Source organism: Macaca mulatta, chromosome 15 (genome assembly GCF_049350105.2).
Source record: "Macaca mulatta isolate MMU2019108-1 chromosome 15, T2T-MMU8v2.0, whole genome shotgun sequence".
In the NCBI taxonomy this organism is placed as follows: domain Eukaryota; kingdom Metazoa; phylum Chordata; class Mammalia; order Primates; family Cercopithecidae; genus Macaca; species Macaca mulatta.
In genome coordinates this window covers 44,054,671-44,072,132 of record NC_133420.1, presented here as the reverse complement: position 1 = coordinate 44,072,132, position 17,462 = coordinate 44,054,671, and the positions used below count along the sequence as shown (strand labels likewise).

Sequence of the window (17,462 nt, the reverse complement as noted above, 5' to 3'; positions counted from 1 at the left end):
GGGGGGCAGGGTAGATAGATAAGTGATGTCTGTTATGGAAGAAGCAGGCACGAAGATGAGAAATGCTGGACAAACAGAGCTGAGGGTCCTCAGGGGCCTGGGCTTCTCGTGACGACTGAGGAAGCAGGGATATTCCTAAGGCTCTCAAGGCAGAGTGGTGGGAGAGGCTGGGAGAGCTAGGGGAAGGGTGCGGCCAGGAGCACTCAAGTTCAGGAGCCCCTTTTCCTCCCCAGGGGTGATGTGCAGAGGGTAGAGGTGGAGTTGCTCTCATTTGGAGCAGGTAGAACCTGCTTCAGATCCCTCAGTTTCTGCCAATGGAGGATGGAAACTGGGAAAGGGCATTTGCTTCAGCCAAAGCCAGGGCTCAGGGCTGGGAACCCAGTCCGAGGTAGGCTTCGGGGAGGTGGGGAGGGTGTGGGGGTAGAGGGACCAGCCCAGGCACAGATCCGGAGGCGGGGTTGAGGAGCAATGAGCTCAGGTTGCCTGGGTGTCTCCAAAGCCCAGACTGAGGAGTTCCCTGGGGTCTGATGAGGAAGGACCCGGAAGCCTTTCATGGTTTGAACCCAAGGGAAGCTCGCATAAACCTGTTCTCTACTATGATTAGGGAAGCAAGGCCAACTCAGCTCCTACACTTTTTCATGCACCTACTGTGTGCTAGCATACGCTCCTCCCTGGAGGTACAAAAATGGTAAGAAAGAGATCCAGCTCTTAAGACTCTCACTGTCTAGAGGGGGCTGTCAAGTATAAACATTTTCTCCATCATTAACAGATTTTATCGAGCACCTACTCTGTGCCAGGCCACACCAGGGGCTGAGGAGGGAGAGGGATGGACTAGTCCAAGGGTGAGAGGCCTGGATATAGGTGACCGTCATCCAGAGGAGAAGGCACCAGCACGGGGGGACTCTGTCCATCCTCATGGTTCTTTGGACAAGTCGGAACGTTCTTGAGGAGCACAGTTGGAAGCAGAAGCCAGCACTCTGGGCTCCCAGTGACATATTTTTGCCCTGCTCATGAGAAGAAGGAAAAGTCATGTCTGGCCCAGGACTGGAGGAGCTGGCAATGTGGAAGTGGGACTGTTGGAGTAGAAGCAGGGAGTCAGAGGACCAGCATTCTGGTCGGGGGGCTGGCACGGCTGGCCGAGGCACCCAGCTTGGAATGCAAGGGCCCAGCCTCCCTCCCAGTGGTCAGAGATGGAGTGATTGGAGCCCTCAGCATGGGGGGTGCTCAGAGTAGGGCCGAAGCATGAGTGCAAGGTTGCTGGGGGTACATCATCAAGTTCTACCCCCGGCACCCCTGAACCTCAGCCGTCCTGGCCTCAGTCTCCCCATCTGTCTAGTGGGAGGAGGAAAGCTGGGAAAGGAGTCACTGGGACAAAATGGAAGGCCGGTGGGAGATGGGGAAAGAGTGGGGATATTCAGGCCGATGCAGAGAAGGCGGCGGAGGCCTCTTCTGAATCCGTCGCCCCCCTGGCTCCACTCGCCTCCCATCCCGCCCCATCTCCTCAGTGCTTCCCCCTGTTCAGTGGGTTGGCTCAGGCTTGGTGAAATCAGACGGTCACTTGCTGCTGCTTTCTGATCCCAAGGTTGCCATGGCCCCCGTCTACTATGGTATGGGGCTGGTCTCTTGGGTCTCTTGGGGTTCCTCCTGGCCAGCAAGCTGCCCCCAGTAACACTGGGGAAGCTGGCTAACACAGAGGCCCAGAAAACCACCTTCAGAATCAGATACCTGGGGGTGAAATTCTGGCTCCCCGACTTGCCAGCTGCGGGATTGTTGGCAACATTCATAGCTTCTCAGACCCTCAGTTTCCCCATTTGTAAGTCAGCATGATGCCACCTGCAGTATGAAATTGTCATGAGAAATGGTGCACTGCATGATGTGGGGCCTCGTAACCCTCCTGCGTAACTATGGCTTAATGAGTGGTAATAACTATTTGTTAGAGATAATAGTTGCCACTATTATTAGTAAGGCTACTACCATTAAAAGTGACGTTTCTGGTGATGTTATTCGCACCTGATTGGCATTTTCCCACTTTATCAATCACTTTCACCTCCATGTTGTCTGATAGCACATTGAGATCCATCAAGATTATTATCCCCATTATTGGGGCTGGGGTTGAGGCTCTGGGACCTGCCCAGGGTCACCCAGTGACCAGAGTTGGGTCTAGCATTCAATTCTGACCTCCTCCTGCCTTGCAAGAGCAGGCAGCTACCTTTTCCTGAGGACTTTGTCACTTCATCTTCTAGAATATCTAGGAGGTACGGACTCTTCTATCCCCATTTATAGATGACAAAACTGAGGCCCAGTGAGTTGAAGTAACATGCCTAAAATGGCACAATTAGTAAGTGACTGAACTGGCATGTGAGCCCAGGTTCTCCAGTGCTACAGCCTGCTCTTTTCAGGAATCTATGCCTTGATGTAGAGACTTGGCTCCCAAAATTTCCCAGTGGTGCATTGCATGCCTTCTGAGCTCTGAGATCACTCTATAAAATGGCCCATTCTCACCCAGTCTTTGTGTTCTCCACCATCCAGGAGTCAGATCTGCCTTTTATGGGGCCAAGCCTGGGTCCACACCCTGCTTGCTCTGCTGACGAACGGTCAGCCTGGGACCCAGCCCCTCCGCAGCAGCTGTTGGAGGGTCTGCCGGGTGATAGCGGCTGGGTTCCCACCCCTGGAAGCCATGGGGAGAGGGAAATGGGAACATCAAGAGTTCATTCTGAGGCCCCAAATGGGGCTGGGCCTCTCCCTGGTATTCAGAGGAGGGACGAGGCTGGCTCTGCCTTGCAAAAGAAGCACACCCAGTCCGAGAATCGCTGCAGGAGCTGGGAGGCTCCTGGAGCTGGCAGAGGGTCCTGGCTGGCCGCTGGATGAAGTTGCCGCTTGAGGTCTCTTAAGCTGGGCCTGGAATTGGGGTGGGGGCGGGGGAGACATTAGGCAGAGGCGTGGCTTGCTTCCCATCTTCTCCTGCGTTCCCTCCCTTCCCGCCCTCTGCCCTCTTCAGTTCGTGTGCTCCTTGATCATTCAACAGATTCCTGAGTGCCTGTCGTGCACCTGTGCCAGGCCAGGTGCTGAGAATTCCAAGAACTAAACTGGCCCTGGTTCCTCGCCTTCTCAACCTGCCTCTCTTGCTCCTCTTGTCTGTTCATCAAAACTGAGATGGCTGCGCATGTGCCTGTGGCTGGGCCTTGCTCCCCTCTCATGCCACCCCACCCACTTCTCTGCCTCTGCCTCTCCCCCTCCTTCTCTCCTTCTTGATCCTCTCCCACTCTGCCCCCTCTGCCTCCCAAGCTCACCCCGGGCCTGTGTTCTCAGTTCTTCCTCCTCCTCCTCTTTTCCCTGGGGGAAAATATTCAGGAAAATGTTGGGTGTCAGGGTGGAGGCGAGGGACAGAACTTGGGTCACCAGATTCGCCTTTGTGATGGGGGAGAGAAAGGTAGACGAGGATTTGAGGAGACCTTTTGTTATACATGTCATTGTAGATGACACAGTGGCTCACACCTGTAATCCCAGCACTTTGGGAGGCTGAGGCAGGAGGATCACTTGAGTCTAGGAGTTTGACATCAGGCTGGGCAACATAGTGAGACCCTGTCTCCACGAAAATGAGAAAATTAGCTGGGCATGGTGGTGCATGCCTGCAGTCTTAGCTCCTCAGGAGGCTGAGGTGGGGGGATCACTCGAGCCCCGGAGCTCAAGGGTGCACTGCACTCCAGCCCAGGCCACAGAGCGAGATCCTCTCTCAATAAATACATAAATGAATGAATGAATGGCATCGTATCTTCTCATTATTGGTTTTGAGGAAAAGGAGAAGAAAATATTATGCAGGGAGCCTTCTCCCCACTCCCCAGACTCCTAGGAAAGGTTGAGGCCCATCCCCCTATGGCCCAGGGCATTGGCTGTGTCTGAGGCTGTAGCTCGCCTGCTGCTTTCCCCAATGAGCCAGGTGCTCAGTCCTGCCATGTGGAGGCTGCTGGGGCCCTGGCAGTTTCTGAACATGCCTGTCTGAGGGCTGCAGGCCTTCAAGCTTTGCCCCACACTCCCAGCCCCACCATGTGCTCTCACTTCCTAAAAAGGGGCTTCTCCAAACTCCTTCTCCTCTTCCCAGGGTCCTCCAGGATCTCGAGGCCCACCAGGCATGAGGGGAGCGAAGGGACGTCGGGTAAGTCAAGCCCAGCTCTTGGGGGCTGATGCCAGTGGGAGAGGGCACACTTGGAACAGGGCCACCTGCCAGAGACTGCCTGGTCTCTGCCCCCAGCCCAGCTCTGGGATCTGTGACCTTTGCAGCACGAGGCAAGGTTCCAGGCTCACCCTGGACCTGGCTCTGCGGGCGGGACCCCACCCCTCTTTCCAACTCATGTCTGAGTCTTGCTATCCACCAGGCACAGTCGGGCTCTCTGGTACCAGCTCTTTGTTCATTCATGTATTCAACCAGCACTTATTTAGCGCCTACTGTGTGTCCGCCTACTGTGGTGGACACTTGGAGGCTCTGCAGGTATTGTGGTGCACAGGACAGACATGACTCCTGCCTGCCCTTGTGAGTCAGTCAACAAGTGAATCAAACCACTTGGCAGACGCAGGTGATAAAATACAGGTCATCAGCACATGGACGGAGGAAGTACCAGCCTGGTACTGGAAGCCCAGAGGAGGACCCTACCTGGGCAGGGTACTAAGGAAGGACTTTAGGAGAGGGCAGTGCTTGAGCTGATGCCAGCTTCCCAGCAGGGAACTGGCAGGGGAAAGCCCGAAGGTGATACAGGAGGTGGATGTTTAGGGATCCTCAGGGTCAACAGAGGGACGAGGGAGAGGGATGGGGCCGGGACTTAGCAGGCACCAAGCGAGGCAGGGCCTCAAAAGCCACAGCTATATTCCAAGGGCAGTGGGAGGCTGCAGGGGGTTTTAAACAGGGCTGTCCTGAGCACCGTCGCTCGGAGTAATCGCCAGCACTTACTCTATGCCAGACACTGTCTGTCACACACATTAACTCGTTTAATCCTCAACACTACCCTGTCATGTAGGTGCTATTCTCATTCCCATTGTATTCTTATTTTATTTATTATGATTTTATTATTGGATTACTTAACCTTTCTCCCGGAAAGCCTTTGATTCCTGGGATAAACTAGGTGCTATGTGATTCAGCCCAAGCTCTGAACACCTCCAAGCCTCCACTCCACTCCCAGAGAGGCACAGAGAGGTTGAGTCACTTACCTCAAGTTGCACAGCTAAAAAGTAGCAGAGCTGGGATTTGAACCCAGGGAATCTGGCTCATTTGCATACTGAATTCAGCCTTATTTTTAATCACACAGGGAGGGTTGACAGGATGGTCTGCCACCAATAGGTATACAGGCGTGGGGCCATGCAGCCTTACTGTAAAGAGAAAGAGAGATGATGCAGGTAGTGCCGGCAGCCCAGGCCTGATACCCAAGCTCCATATGGGTGATCTGTGATTATTATTCTCCTCTTGGCTGGATTTCAAGTGGTTTTACAATTTCCCCCAAACCAGATGGCCTGAGCAGCCGGCCTGGAAGAGGGAAGATTAAAAGGCATTCCTCTGGCCCGGCAGGGTCCCTCCGGTGTCCATGTCCTCTGGGTCTCTTCAAACAGGCCCTGGCCCAAGGGCAGCCGGGCTCCATCCAGATCCTCTGTACCTCCCCTCCTGCCCCAGGAAGCTGGATTCCCTAGAGGGTGAGCTGCATGGGCCCAAGCCCCCTGCCTTGCCTCAGGTGCGAGGCTGAGATCCCCTCAACTCACTGGGCTCCGAAATCCAGACTTCCAACCATGTCAAAGTCTCCCCAGCCGGGAGGGGAGCATCAGGAACATGAGTCCCTCTCCCCACTGGGTTTGTCAGGAATGCACAACCTGTGAGATCAGCCCCCTGGGTCTCCTGCCGAACAGGCTGCCCTTCGCCACCTCCAGGCTGCCCTTCGCCACCTCCTAGATGGGGTGACTGAGGGTGGGGAACCTACAGAGGCACCTACCGTGCCTGTGAAAGAGCTTGACTCTGGGCAAGTCCTGATCAGCTCCTGGTTTGCCCTGTGCCCTTAGCAAGGCCTTGTGGCTCTCTGTGCCTCAGTTTCCCCATATGTGCCAAGGGGAATGGGCCTGGAGGTCTGCAAGGCCTTGCCTGCTTTCCTGTGCCGCCCCCCCCACCGCCCACCTGAGGAAGAATGAGCACTGAGGGTTCATGGCCAGAGGCAAGGGAGGCTCTCGTCCTCTGTTGTTGGTGAGGATGCTGACTAGAACCTGGGCCCACCAGCCCCAGTGAAAAGAATGAGGACTCTGGGGTCAGATGGGCCTACGGCAAGTCTCAGCACCCCCGGTTCCCAGCTGTGGAACCCCAGGCCGGTTTCTTAACCTCTCAGAGCATTTCTCCCACCTGCTCAGGTGAGAGACTTTAATTCCTCCTTCTGAGGGGGTCATCAGGACCCCAAGATTGCAGTGCCTCGGGCCAACCCTTTTCCTGCCTGTGGGTGTTAGAGCTTAGCTGACCTTGCCTGAATCCAGGCTCTTCCTCTTGGATCTTGGACCTTGGGCCATTGATTTCCCCTCCCTGAGCCTTCGCTTCTCCCTCCGTAAAATGGGTGAGGAACAGAACGAAGCTGGTGGGCTGGCTTCGGAGATTCAGTCACTTCCTGAGCACCTTGAACCGGCTGCAGGGCAGCAGCACGTGATGGCGCGCGCTTCTTCCCGCTTGTTCATTGGCCCCTTTTTCACAAGAGCTGTGGTTGGCCAGATTTTCTGCCCCAGGCAGGAGCTCCTCCCCACCAAGCCTGACCCCAGGCCTGGCTGGAGGGCAGCCCCCAACCTGCCTACGGACATCTTCCTCAGGAGCAGATACAGGAGAGCAGACACATGGCTCTGATAGAAACCCAGGCTTCTCTCCAGCAGGCAGGGTGGGAGTGGGCCTGCCCGGGTTCATTTAGGGAAGTAGGCGGCAGGACTGGGGGATTTGCAGGATGAACTGTTGAGTGGCCTAGAGCAAGGGTTAGTGTATGGCTGCTCTCGTCCCTCTCTCTGCCCTGTGGAGTTGGGGAGACAGGGCGACTGGTGGCCCCACTACTGCTTCCTCCTCTTTCTTAAGCCAGGCCAGCTTCTCCCGGGCTCCCTGGTGCTCTGCTGGGATAGTGAGTTCTCTCAGATAAGAGGGATTTTAGACACTGTCTTCTCCAACACCACGCCCCAGTGTGCAGCCTTCCTGGCAGGCTCCTCTGGGCCCTGACTTGTATACTCCCGGTGACAGGGAGCTCATTCCCTTTCTGAAAAACAGTGACAGGTAGTGGTGAAAAAAATGGATGTCCTCCTGACTTGGTCTCAAATTCTGGCCCCTCATTTCCTAGCTGTGTGACCATAGGCCAGTTCACCACCATCCTGAGCCTGTTTCTTTCCTTGTAAAAGGAGGATAACAGCTTTCGCTGCTCCTGCGGGGGCTGCTCTGCTCTCTTATTTTTTAATGACTTAACTTTTCTCCCTGAAAGCCTTTGATTCCTGGGATAAATAGGGTGCTATGGGATTCAGACCAAGCCCTCAACACCTCTGAGCCTCCACTCCCCTCCCAGAGCTATCCCTTTCCAGGGAGGTGTATGTCTTAGTGAGAGACAGAGCCCAGAGTCAGAAATCATCCCTCAGGAGGGCTCAGTTATCTGCCATCAGCTCAGCCCCTGTCCCGGCTCCCATGACCTGACACGGCCCCACCCCATGTGGCTCCAGCTCCGCCAGGCCTGTGCCCATGGATCACGGGTGTTAAGTCTAATAACATGGTGTGACAGTGTCCATGTGAGCCTGAGACTGAGGCCTGGAGAGGAGGTGGGCCTTTTCTGGGTCACACAGCAAACTAGCAACAGGCTAGGGCTAGCACCTGAGCCCAGTAATGGCCACTAGAGATGGCTTGTTTAGGAGTTCATCAAACCTCAGCTTGAATCTGTGAAAACTCTCAACTGGTTTTGCACAGCATAGCATGAACTGCCTGAGGAAGGGACTGTGCCCAGATTCCCCAAGCCACTCCTATGTCCCTGCCTCTGGGGAGCCTGCCGCCTCCTCTTGCAGAGCCTGGCAGGGATGGAACTAGCCATTCTTAAGCACTTTCTGCATGCCAGGCACTGAGCTGCCTGTGGGCATCGCCTCCTGTCTTGAGGGAGAGATTTCTTGTGCCCATTTCAGAAAAAAGAAACTGAGTCTCAGGGAGGAGCAGTCACTTGTCCCCAGACACATTTTCTGAGCAGCCCAATGCTTAGGGCTGGACCCCACAATGGGCCCCAGGCTCTGGGCTTGGGGATGCTGAGAACAGCATCTCCTAGCTGAGCCCTGGCCTTGCCCAGTAGCTCCCTGTTCCCGGATTATTTGATCGGTGGGGTGCTCTTTAAGGCTGCAGTGTGGGATTGAAGCATAGGGAGCTCCAGGCAGCTGAGAAGAGGAATTTTCACTTTGTTGGTCCAATTATTCATTGAATTTTTTTTTTTTTTTTTTTTGAGATGGAGTCTCACTCTGTTGCCCAGGCTGGAATGCAGTGGCACGATCTCGGCTCTCTGCAACCTCCGCCTCCTGGGTTCAAGCGATTCTCCTACCTCAGCCTCCCAAGTAGCTGGGACTACAGGCACACACCACCACACCCAGCTAATTTTTGTATTTTTAGTAGAGATGGGGTTTCACCATGTTGGTCAGGCTGGTCTCGAACTCCTGACCTCATGATCCGCCCGCCTCGGCCTCCCAAAGTGCTAGGATTACAGGCGTGAGCCACTGTATCTGGCCTTCCTTGTTCTATTTTGAAATGATTTTTCTTCATTTAGTTTTCTCATTCCCCATCCTCCCCCACCTAGACACTTCTCTAGTTCCTTTTATCTGGGGGAGTATTGCGGTCTGGTCCCCTGGGCTCCTGGGCCAGGATGGGCCGGCCTCCTCCACAGGACACTCCTGTCCTCCCAACACAGACCGCTTGAGACCCTCTAGAGAACACAGCCCGCTTTGTTTTCCACGGGTCTTTTCCAGGAGACCCCAGCCCATCTGCGTCTCTGTGGGAGCGCCCCTGGAGGGACACACATGGGGCAGTGGGTGGAGCCCACATGGGGGATGAGAGCAGCTAATGTGTTAGGGACCTTAACTAAGTCACTTCCCTTGGCTGGGCCTCAGTATTCCCATCCGTGCAGTGGGGTAGGGGGTGGACTCCACCTGCCCCTGGGGTCTCCCAGCAATCAGGGACCAAGACTCCTGTGTCAGAGTTCAGGCCTGAGCCCAGGGCTCCGGGGAGCCGCAGCCTGACTCCCACCCCTTCGTGCACAGTCTTGCCCTGTGCCTGCCCCTGCCTCATGGCAGGTCTTCCTCTGTGAACGGGGCTGCATTCGTTGCCAGAGACAGGGCTGCTCCACGCATCTGGGAAGGACATGCAGGTTCTTCCCAAGTCCTGCTCTGTCAGTTTCCCCCAAGGGCTGTGACTCACATACCTGTTTCTGCCCCGTGTGTGCTCTGGGAAGGGCACGTGGCAGCAGAGTCTGAAGAGGTGGCTGTGTGGACGTGGCCACGTGTAACTCAATTGCGGCCCTCAGTCTCCATGTCTGTGAAATGGATGGGCTGGGTGACCCCCAAGGTCTCTCTGAACAGGGCTATTAGTGCCCCAGCCCCCTTTTGGAAACGTCAGCCTCTAGCTGAGTCTACTCATGCTGCGGCCTCTGCAGAGCTGTTTCGAAGGTGCCGCACGAGGGTGACCACCTCAGTGGGGAGTATGTGGGAAGTGGGAGGAGGAGGGGGCCAGGGCTTGTGCAGGGGATGGCCCCAGGCTCAGAGCAGCCCCGCCCTCCTGGTTCTCGGCCCGAGGGAGACCCCTGCTGTCCGGTGTGCTAGTCCCTTTTTCCTATTCCAGGGCCCCCGAGGACCGGACGGACCAGCTGGGGAGCAAGGGTCCAGGGGCCTGAAGGTACCGACCCCCAGGGCCTGCCCTTCCTCACTCCTCCAACACTGGGGCAGGAATCACGAACAAGGCTCACACCTCCTCAGAACAACGCCCCTTAGGGACAATGAAGGGAGCCCCATGGAGGCTGCAGGGCTCTTTCTGAGAGGTCAGCCCTTCCACTCCTCCTGACCCCCCACTGCAAGCCCAATGAAGAGAAAGCAAGAAAAGGAGGAGGGAGATCATACATGTCCTCGGACCCCTTCCCCAGACCCCAAACCCCACCAGGCCCCTGACAGTCGAGACTGCTTCTGGCAGCCCCATCCCTAGGAAGGGGTCCTTGGTTCTCCACCTGGAGCAGCTGGTGACGGTGGCGAGCCACTCTCCTTGTCAGGCCTTAGTTTTCCCATCTGCGCCGTAGAGAGGGGGCCAGACTCCGTGGCCTCAAATGGGTTCCTTTTATCTCCCATGTGGAGGGCTCCCTTTTTGGGGAACGGTCCTCCCAAGCACCCTCTCCCACCTTCACGTGCTCTGCTTCCTACAGGGCCCTCCAGGACCCCAGGGCAGACCGGGCCGGCCTGGACAGCAGGTATGTCAGGCCAAGGCCAAGCAGGCCAGCCGCAGGCCCCCTCCCTGCTCCCTGCTTTGTGATCTGAGCCTGTAATGACCCCCACATGTGCTTCCAGGGTGTGGCTGGTGAGCAAGGCCACTTGGGCTCGCGAGGCTTTCCCGTAAGTAGCACCAGTTCTTGAAATTCTCTACATGGGGCTTTTGGTGGGGTAGGGGCAGGGGTGCGGATAATAACCACTTTTACCAAGTTCCTATCCTTCTGTGGAAACCCTGAAGGTTCTGGTTGCCCACCCGCCCTGCACTGAAGCCCCTCCACCACATCCCCTCTTCTCTGGGTCTCAGCCTTCCCATCTGTCACCCGGTGGGGGAGGACAGGACCCAAATGCACTAGGATGGCTTGCTTGAAGTCAAGGCAGGGCAGGGAAGGCCATGGAGGGCCTAAGGTCACCTTTGCCTTGTCTCTGCAGGGCATCCCGGGTCCCTCAGGCCCCCCAGGCACCAAGGGCCTCCCAGGAGAACCGGTAAGAACCTTTCCTTCCCTCTTCCGCCTCTTTGCCGCTGGCACCTGGGGATGTGGGCCAGGTGCTCAGATAAGGGAAAGAGTTGGAAAGGGACCATGCCTGGCCTCTAAGCCACCGGTGGGCCAGGCCTTGGGGTTGGTGGCGAGCGCTAAGCCAGGAGTTCTGGGATTGAGGCTCAGCTCACTTGGCCTCCAGCCTGTTTTCTTGCCAGGAAAATGGGGGTGATTGTCTCTGCCTTGCCATTCTGTTGTGAAGATGAAATGTGAAAATGTATAGGGAGTGATTGGCACAGTGGAAGGCAGAAGGACGGAGGGAGGGAGGGAAGATAAGAGTAAACCAACAAGCTGACTGGGAACCACAGAGTCCAGCATGGCTGGAGTGGAAAGTGGGACCTCGGAAAGGGCAGGAGGAGGCAGCAGGCGCCAGGCGCCCAAGGCCACGGGGAGAGGATGCTTTTTGTCCCAAGGGCAACAGGGAGCCATGGAAGGGCTTGAGGCAGAAAGGCCGATCAACTTGCTTTCCAGAAGATGTCCCTGGAAGGACAGGTGTAGGGGGACAGTCCGGGAGCCCCATGAGGAGGCTAGAGAGTGGTGCTACAGGAGATGGCAGGGAGGGGACAGAATCTCCAGGGCACTAGGAGGATGACTCCTGCACAGGGCAGGGGAGGACAGGAGGCTCGCATCCTCAAGGCCACTGCTGCCTTCCCACATCCTGAGGCCCAAGGAATCACCCTTTTGAACGGTGGGTTGGCGGGGGGTGGGGGTTTCCAGACATGGATCCAAGGTGGAAGAACATTCCAGGCAGGGTCGACGGATGAGCAGGACTGAGAGCTAGGAGGTTTCTGATCAGGGACGGCCCCTGGGCTTTAGGTGGGTGAATAGCAGAGTGTGCAGCTGTGTTGGAGGGAGTATGACACATACAGTGGTGAAGAGGGGGCTGCAGACACCAGGACCCTCGGTGTGGCTGGGGCGGACTAGGGGTGTGCTTCAGAGTCCCCAGTTCTGGGGGTCAGCTCCCTCACTCACCTCTCCAGATCCCAAAGAGGGCCCAGGCTGGCTTCTCCCAACTGTCTGTGTGTCTGTCTGTCTTCCAGGGCCCTCAGGGACCCCAGGGGCCAGTTGGGCCTCCAGGAGAGATGGGACCTAAGGTGAGTGTGAGAGACCCTTATTCGTCCCATGATGCTGCTGGGAATGTATCAGCCCTTCCCTTCCCTCCTCCCCAGGAGCCTCTTTGCCATTCCCTGTCTTGGCCCAGGGAGATGATCATGTACCATGTAGTTCAGAGAAGGGTGGACGCCCTGGCAGAGAGGCGTCCATCCTGGTAGGATCTACCACCAGGTAGATCCATCCTGGTGGCATAGGTTGAGGAGCTGGGCTCCTAGTCCAGGGGCATTGTATGGGATGCAGAGGTACCAGAACCCTTGTGGGGGCTGGCATTGCCTCTTTGGGCATCACTGGAAACATGGATGCTTTCCAACTTTGACCTTCCTGGGACTTTGCCCCAGCAGAGGTTTGACTGTCGATCCAGCCCCCAAGGTTCATGTAGCAAGGAACTTGGAAGGAGCCTCAGACACCCCTGCCTTATCCGGAGGGAAAAACCAAGCCCCAGGGTTTATGCAAGGGCTGCAGCCATGCCCATGGTGATAACTCAGGGCTGCTTCCCACCCGCCTCATGCTGGCTCAGCTGTAGAGAGAAGGGTTAGAATCACTTGGCCCTAAACACAGCATCCAATGGTTTCCTCCCCCGTCTTTATGTGAATCATTTTCTTCCCTCTGCTTGCCAAGGGCCTCCTAGTGTGGTAAACCACACTCGTGGGTTGGGAGAAGGCTCTAGAAGCCTCTGGGTAGTCCCAAAGCTCAGCCAGCCTGGGTCCACCCCCAGCCCCCTAGTTCCAGCTCCAGGCTCCAAGAAGCTACAGGCTGCTCCCACCTCTGCATCTCTTGTGCTGTGTGACCCTGGGTGTGTCTCTTGCCCTCTCTGAGCCTCAGTTACCCCCTTGCTTACAACCAAGGGGCAGCTCTTGCTCTAGGAAGGACCAATGGCATTTTCTTGCAGGGGCCGCCGGGTGCAGCGGGAGAACCGGGCCTTCCTGGGGAAGCTGGGATGAAGGTGAGGTGGGATGAAAGAAGAGAAAAATGACTTGTTGAAACCAGCTCCCAGCTGGTGGCCACATCCTCTCCATGGAAGAGAAATGGGCCTTTCTTGTGGCTGGGATAATGGGTTCTCTGTGCTCCTGGCTGGGGAGTGGGGCCTGGTCAGGGCCAGAGTAGAGTGTGGAGCCCCCACCAGTGTCCCCTGCCAGCCAATGTTTTTTCAGGCACCTGCCCCTGCCTCCATGCTGGGGTGGCTGTACCTCCTGGCCTCGTGTGATACCATCTGCATCTCAGTGCCAGTGCCTCTCATTACCTGCTAAGAAACAGGTGCCTATTGATACCTGGGCTCTGGGAGAACCCCCTCCCCATTCTGCTGCTGTTGGAAGAGGACGCTGTTCCCCTCGGAGGCCCCAGAGCTGAGGAGCGATGCTGGCTAGCCCATGGACATTGTTGAGGCAGGACCCAGGGGAGCCCGCAGAGGGGCTGTAAGACTTGAGTCCAGTCACCCGCTTCTGTGCCTAAGTCTCCCTGTCATTCAGAGAGGGGGTTGGACCAGGCCTGGGGCTGTCAGACTTGGCTTAGTCCCAAAATCCTTTGCTCAGACTCCAGTGAAGAAAACCACCCCACACAGAAAACTGATAGAAGTGGAATTGTTTCCACCGGAGCAGGGCTGGAGGCTCAGAGCTCTGCCCTCCTTCTGTGTCCCTAGACACCAGCAGGGAATATAGCTTGAAAATTCTCCAATAAGAAAGACCCTTTTAGGGCCTTTATGCAGGGGGCAGGTGACTTTTATTCCTGCTCATTTAGGGCTTCCTCCTCGTTTGGGTTTCTCTGCAAGTCTCAAGGAAGAGTAAAATCACATAGTTGCCATTGCTGCATCCAAGCCTCCTGGAGCCAGACTGCCCAGCTTCAGATCCTGAATCTGTCACTGACTAGTCTTGTGAGAGCTTGGGCTCCTTACTGAACTCCCCCAATGCCTCTGATGCTTCACCTCTAAAAGAATACTTTTCCTTGCAGGATTGTCTTGAAAGTCAAATATGTTAATATAAAAACTGACCTCCTCAGCCTGGGCAATGTAGCGAGACCCCATCTCAACAAAAAATTTAAAAATCTGCCGGGCATGCTTGTGGCGCATGCTTGTGGTCCCAGCTACTTGAGAGAGGCTAAGGTGGGAGGATCACTTGAGCCTGGGAGATCAAGGCTGCAGTGAGCTGTGATTATTACCTCACTGCACTCCAGCCTGGGTGACAGAACGAGACCCTTGTTTCAAAAAAAAGTCCTTAGAACAGTACAGTTAGTTATTAATAGGATGATGGTGGTGGTGGTGGTGGTAATGATCCTCCTGTCCTGGCATGGGAGAAGAAGCCCGTGGACAAGGTTACTTGAAACAGGAGCTCTGGTTGGTGCTTTACGATTTCTCTGTGGTCCCTGGGAAGAAGGACCTTCCCCATCTCCTCCTCCCACACCCCAAGTCAGAGCAGGTGGAAACAGGAAGGGGTGGCGAGGGCTGGGGCTGGCCCTACCCACCCCCATGGACTTTTGTTCGGCTTCTCCTAGGGTGACCTTGGACCCCTGGGCACCCCTGGGGAGCAGGGCCTCATTGGGCAACGGGTAAGTTGAAGCGATTTATTCTTCCTGAAAGCCCCCAGGGTGTGTGGGCACAGCAGGGGAAGAGACGGGCTTTTCTCAATCTCCCTAAGCCTCAGTTTCCTCAGTTACAGAAATAGACCATGAACCTCTATAGCCTCGCCCAGTCTGTCTTGGTAGGCCAGCATTTCCACAGTGTAGAGAAAGGCATTTTATAGTCAAAATGCATTTTGTGGCCTATAGTCCCAGCTCGGGAGGCTGAGGCAGGAGAATCGCTTGAACCTGGGAGTTAGAGCTTGTGGTGAGCCAAGATAGTGCCTGGGTGACAGAGGAAGACTCCATCTCAAAAAAAAAAAAAAAAGAAAAAGAAAAAAAAGAAAGAAGGATCCTGAGGTTTTCGAGGCTCGGTAGGAAAGAGAATGATGAGCATGCATCCTATACCCACTGTGTATCAGGCACTTTTCTCGAGGCACAAGGAGTACAGCAGTGAGTAACGGAGACCTGTCTCTGGAGCTTGCATTCCAGCGGGTTGATAAGTGATACCTGCCATGGGTACAAGAGGATCACAGACCACCCAGCTGGTACATGGTTGCCATCCTGCATCTGACAACTCCTGAGGCCTTTTCCAGCTCAGACTCTGAACAGTGATGAATTCTAAAAGCAGAGAGACACCCAAACTTAATTTGATGGCCATTTCAAGAACTGTTGTCCAGGGGCGTCTCTGGAGCTGGAAGGGCCAGCCTGGTTGAGGGTCAGCCAGGGACTCAGTGTTCTTGTTGTCATTCCCGAGCTTGCTGGGAAGAAGAGTTGAAAGACAGGCCTCCCTTTCCTCATCTGAGAAGTGGGATTCCACCAAGGAGCTCCAGGAAGGCTTGCTTCAGCTCCAGTAATAGTATCTCACAGGGCTGCCAGGTGTGGGGCGCTCACACCGCGCCTTACGGCAACCCTTGAAGAAGGTGGTGTCAGCCGCACTTTTCAGATGAAAAAACAGACGCCCATGAGAGCTAAGTAGTTTGCTTGTGGTCAAACAGCTAGTGAATGGGAAACCGAGAAGTAGCATTGATGTCTGGCTGATGTCAAAGCCTGTCTTTAACTACGAGGCCACTCCGCAGCCCCGCCAACCAGCCTAGAGATGAGGTCCAGGACAAATCCATGACAGGCACCTTCTAAATTCGTGACCTCATGTAGCCCCCACCCCACACCACCCTGCAGAGGGAGCTGTCGGTAGCTTGGGGGTCTGTTTCCCCTTTCTGGAGAGCCGAGGGTGGTCACCTCAACCTTCCTGTTCATTTGCTAACTCAGCCCCTGTGTGCCAGGGCCCCCAGGGTCCCACTGCCTGGAGATCCGTGGGTCAGGGCACTGCCCCAGGGAGGGGGAAGAAAGGAAAAGCACACCGGGGTCTCCTCCCCAGTAACATCTCCTCCCCTTTCTCCTCACCCTTTCCAGGGAGAGCCAGGCCTCGAGGGTGACAGTGGCCCCATGGGACCTGATGGGCTGAAGGTAAGTGCCCTTTTAGGGCAGGGCCTGGGGACCCTGGCAGGGCATTGCTTTCCCATCCAAGACCTAAGTCTCCTCCCAGAAGCACTGTGTTCCCGTGGAGATCTGCGATGAGACCTCCAGCTCCCATTGACAGCAGGGTGGGGAAGGGTCAGCAGTGTCCAGCGGCCACCTCCCACCCTGCCCTCTGCACTACCTGCTCAGGTGGGACCAGGACCATCACCACCTTGCAGTCTTTCCTGCTACCCTTCTTAAAATATCAGCTTCTCTTGGCTAAGGGTGATTCCTGAGCACCGGCACTACGCCAGGCCCAGAGCCAGGGTCTTTGGTGTCTGTGATCTTCCAAATAACCTAGAAGGTCAGGAAAATAGTAATTACCACCAATGACTTATGAGTCACAATTTAGGGAGGATTAGTCACACGCATACCAGGTACAACACCAAGCCCTGTACCAGCTGGATCCATAGGGCAATGGGAGTTCTGTCTTTAGATGAGGAAACTGAGACTCAGAGCGGTGAAGCAACTTGCCCAAGGACACACCACTAGCAACTGGCACATCCAGGACCCAAATCTGGGCCTGTTTGACCCAAATCTGCTCGCTCTGTTGTACCATGCACCCATTCTAAAGGCGAAAAGGCTGAGGCTCAGAGGAAGGCAGAGATATATTCAGGACCTATGGCTGTGAGTGAGGATCCAAAATTCAAACCCACAGCTCACAGGTGCCAAAGCCCCTGCTGCTTACCTCGACCCTGCGTCTCCCTGAGAGCCTCCTGTCAGCCACAAGTGTCAGGACTCTGAAGAGGCACCTTGGCTCACCTGAACTGCGGGTGGGCAGGTGGGCACTGCCCTCTGACTCTCCAGACCCATCTCCAGCCAGGCCAGTCCCTGGCCTCCGTCTCGGGTCCCGCTCTGACCCCACACATGGGCTTTTCCCGAGGCTGGCCGGTCACCCTTCACAAGTCAGCTCTCCAGCCCAGGGTCCTGAGGGCCATGTTGGGGTATCCCCTGTCACCCACCTACTCTCCAGGTGACCTTGGAGAAGCAGACCCCTTCTCTGAACCTCAGTTTCCCCATCCACAGGCCTCCGCCCACCCTCATACGCCCTCACCACGGTCTCCCAGGGTGCCTTGGTGACCAGCCCCTGCTGACTCCTCACGTTTTCTTGCAAGAGCGAGAGCGCCCTCTGTCTGTCATCCACCTGCCTCCTCACCCCCAGCCCTGCTGCATCCTAGGGTACAGCTGAGTCCTAAGACCCGGAGCATTTGACAGCCCCCCCACACCCTTTGCCAGCGCCTGCTACACTGCGTGGTGATGCTGATGAAGGTC

General features: G+C 55.9%; 1 protein-coding gene across 8 annotated transcripts in view; it reads left to right on the top strand.

Moving 5' to 3' along the window:
* COL27A1 (collagen type XXVII alpha 1 chain) overlaps nucleotides 1–17,462 on the top strand; it is a 156,942-nt gene that overhangs the window by 98,637 nt on the left and 40,843 nt on the right. For all 8 annotated transcript variants that reach the window (XM_077968246.1, XM_077968245.1, XM_015117009.3 and 5 more), the window contains 9 exons: nucleotides 4,100–4,153; nucleotides 9,842–9,895; nucleotides 10,413–10,457; nucleotides 10,555–10,599; nucleotides 10,906–10,959; nucleotides 12,053–12,106; nucleotides 13,015–13,068; nucleotides 14,610–14,663; nucleotides 16,086–16,139. In XM_077968246.1, coding sequence (XP_077824372.1) covers nucleotides 4,100–4,153; nucleotides 9,842–9,895; nucleotides 10,413–10,457; nucleotides 10,555–10,599; nucleotides 10,906–10,959; nucleotides 12,053–12,106; nucleotides 13,015–13,068; nucleotides 14,610–14,663; nucleotides 16,086–16,139 — 468 coding nt within the window. The remainder of the gene's footprint in view (nucleotides 1–4,099; nucleotides 4,154–9,841; nucleotides 9,896–10,412; nucleotides 10,458–10,554; nucleotides 10,600–10,905; nucleotides 10,960–12,052; nucleotides 12,107–13,014; nucleotides 13,069–14,609; nucleotides 14,664–16,085; nucleotides 16,140–17,462) is intronic.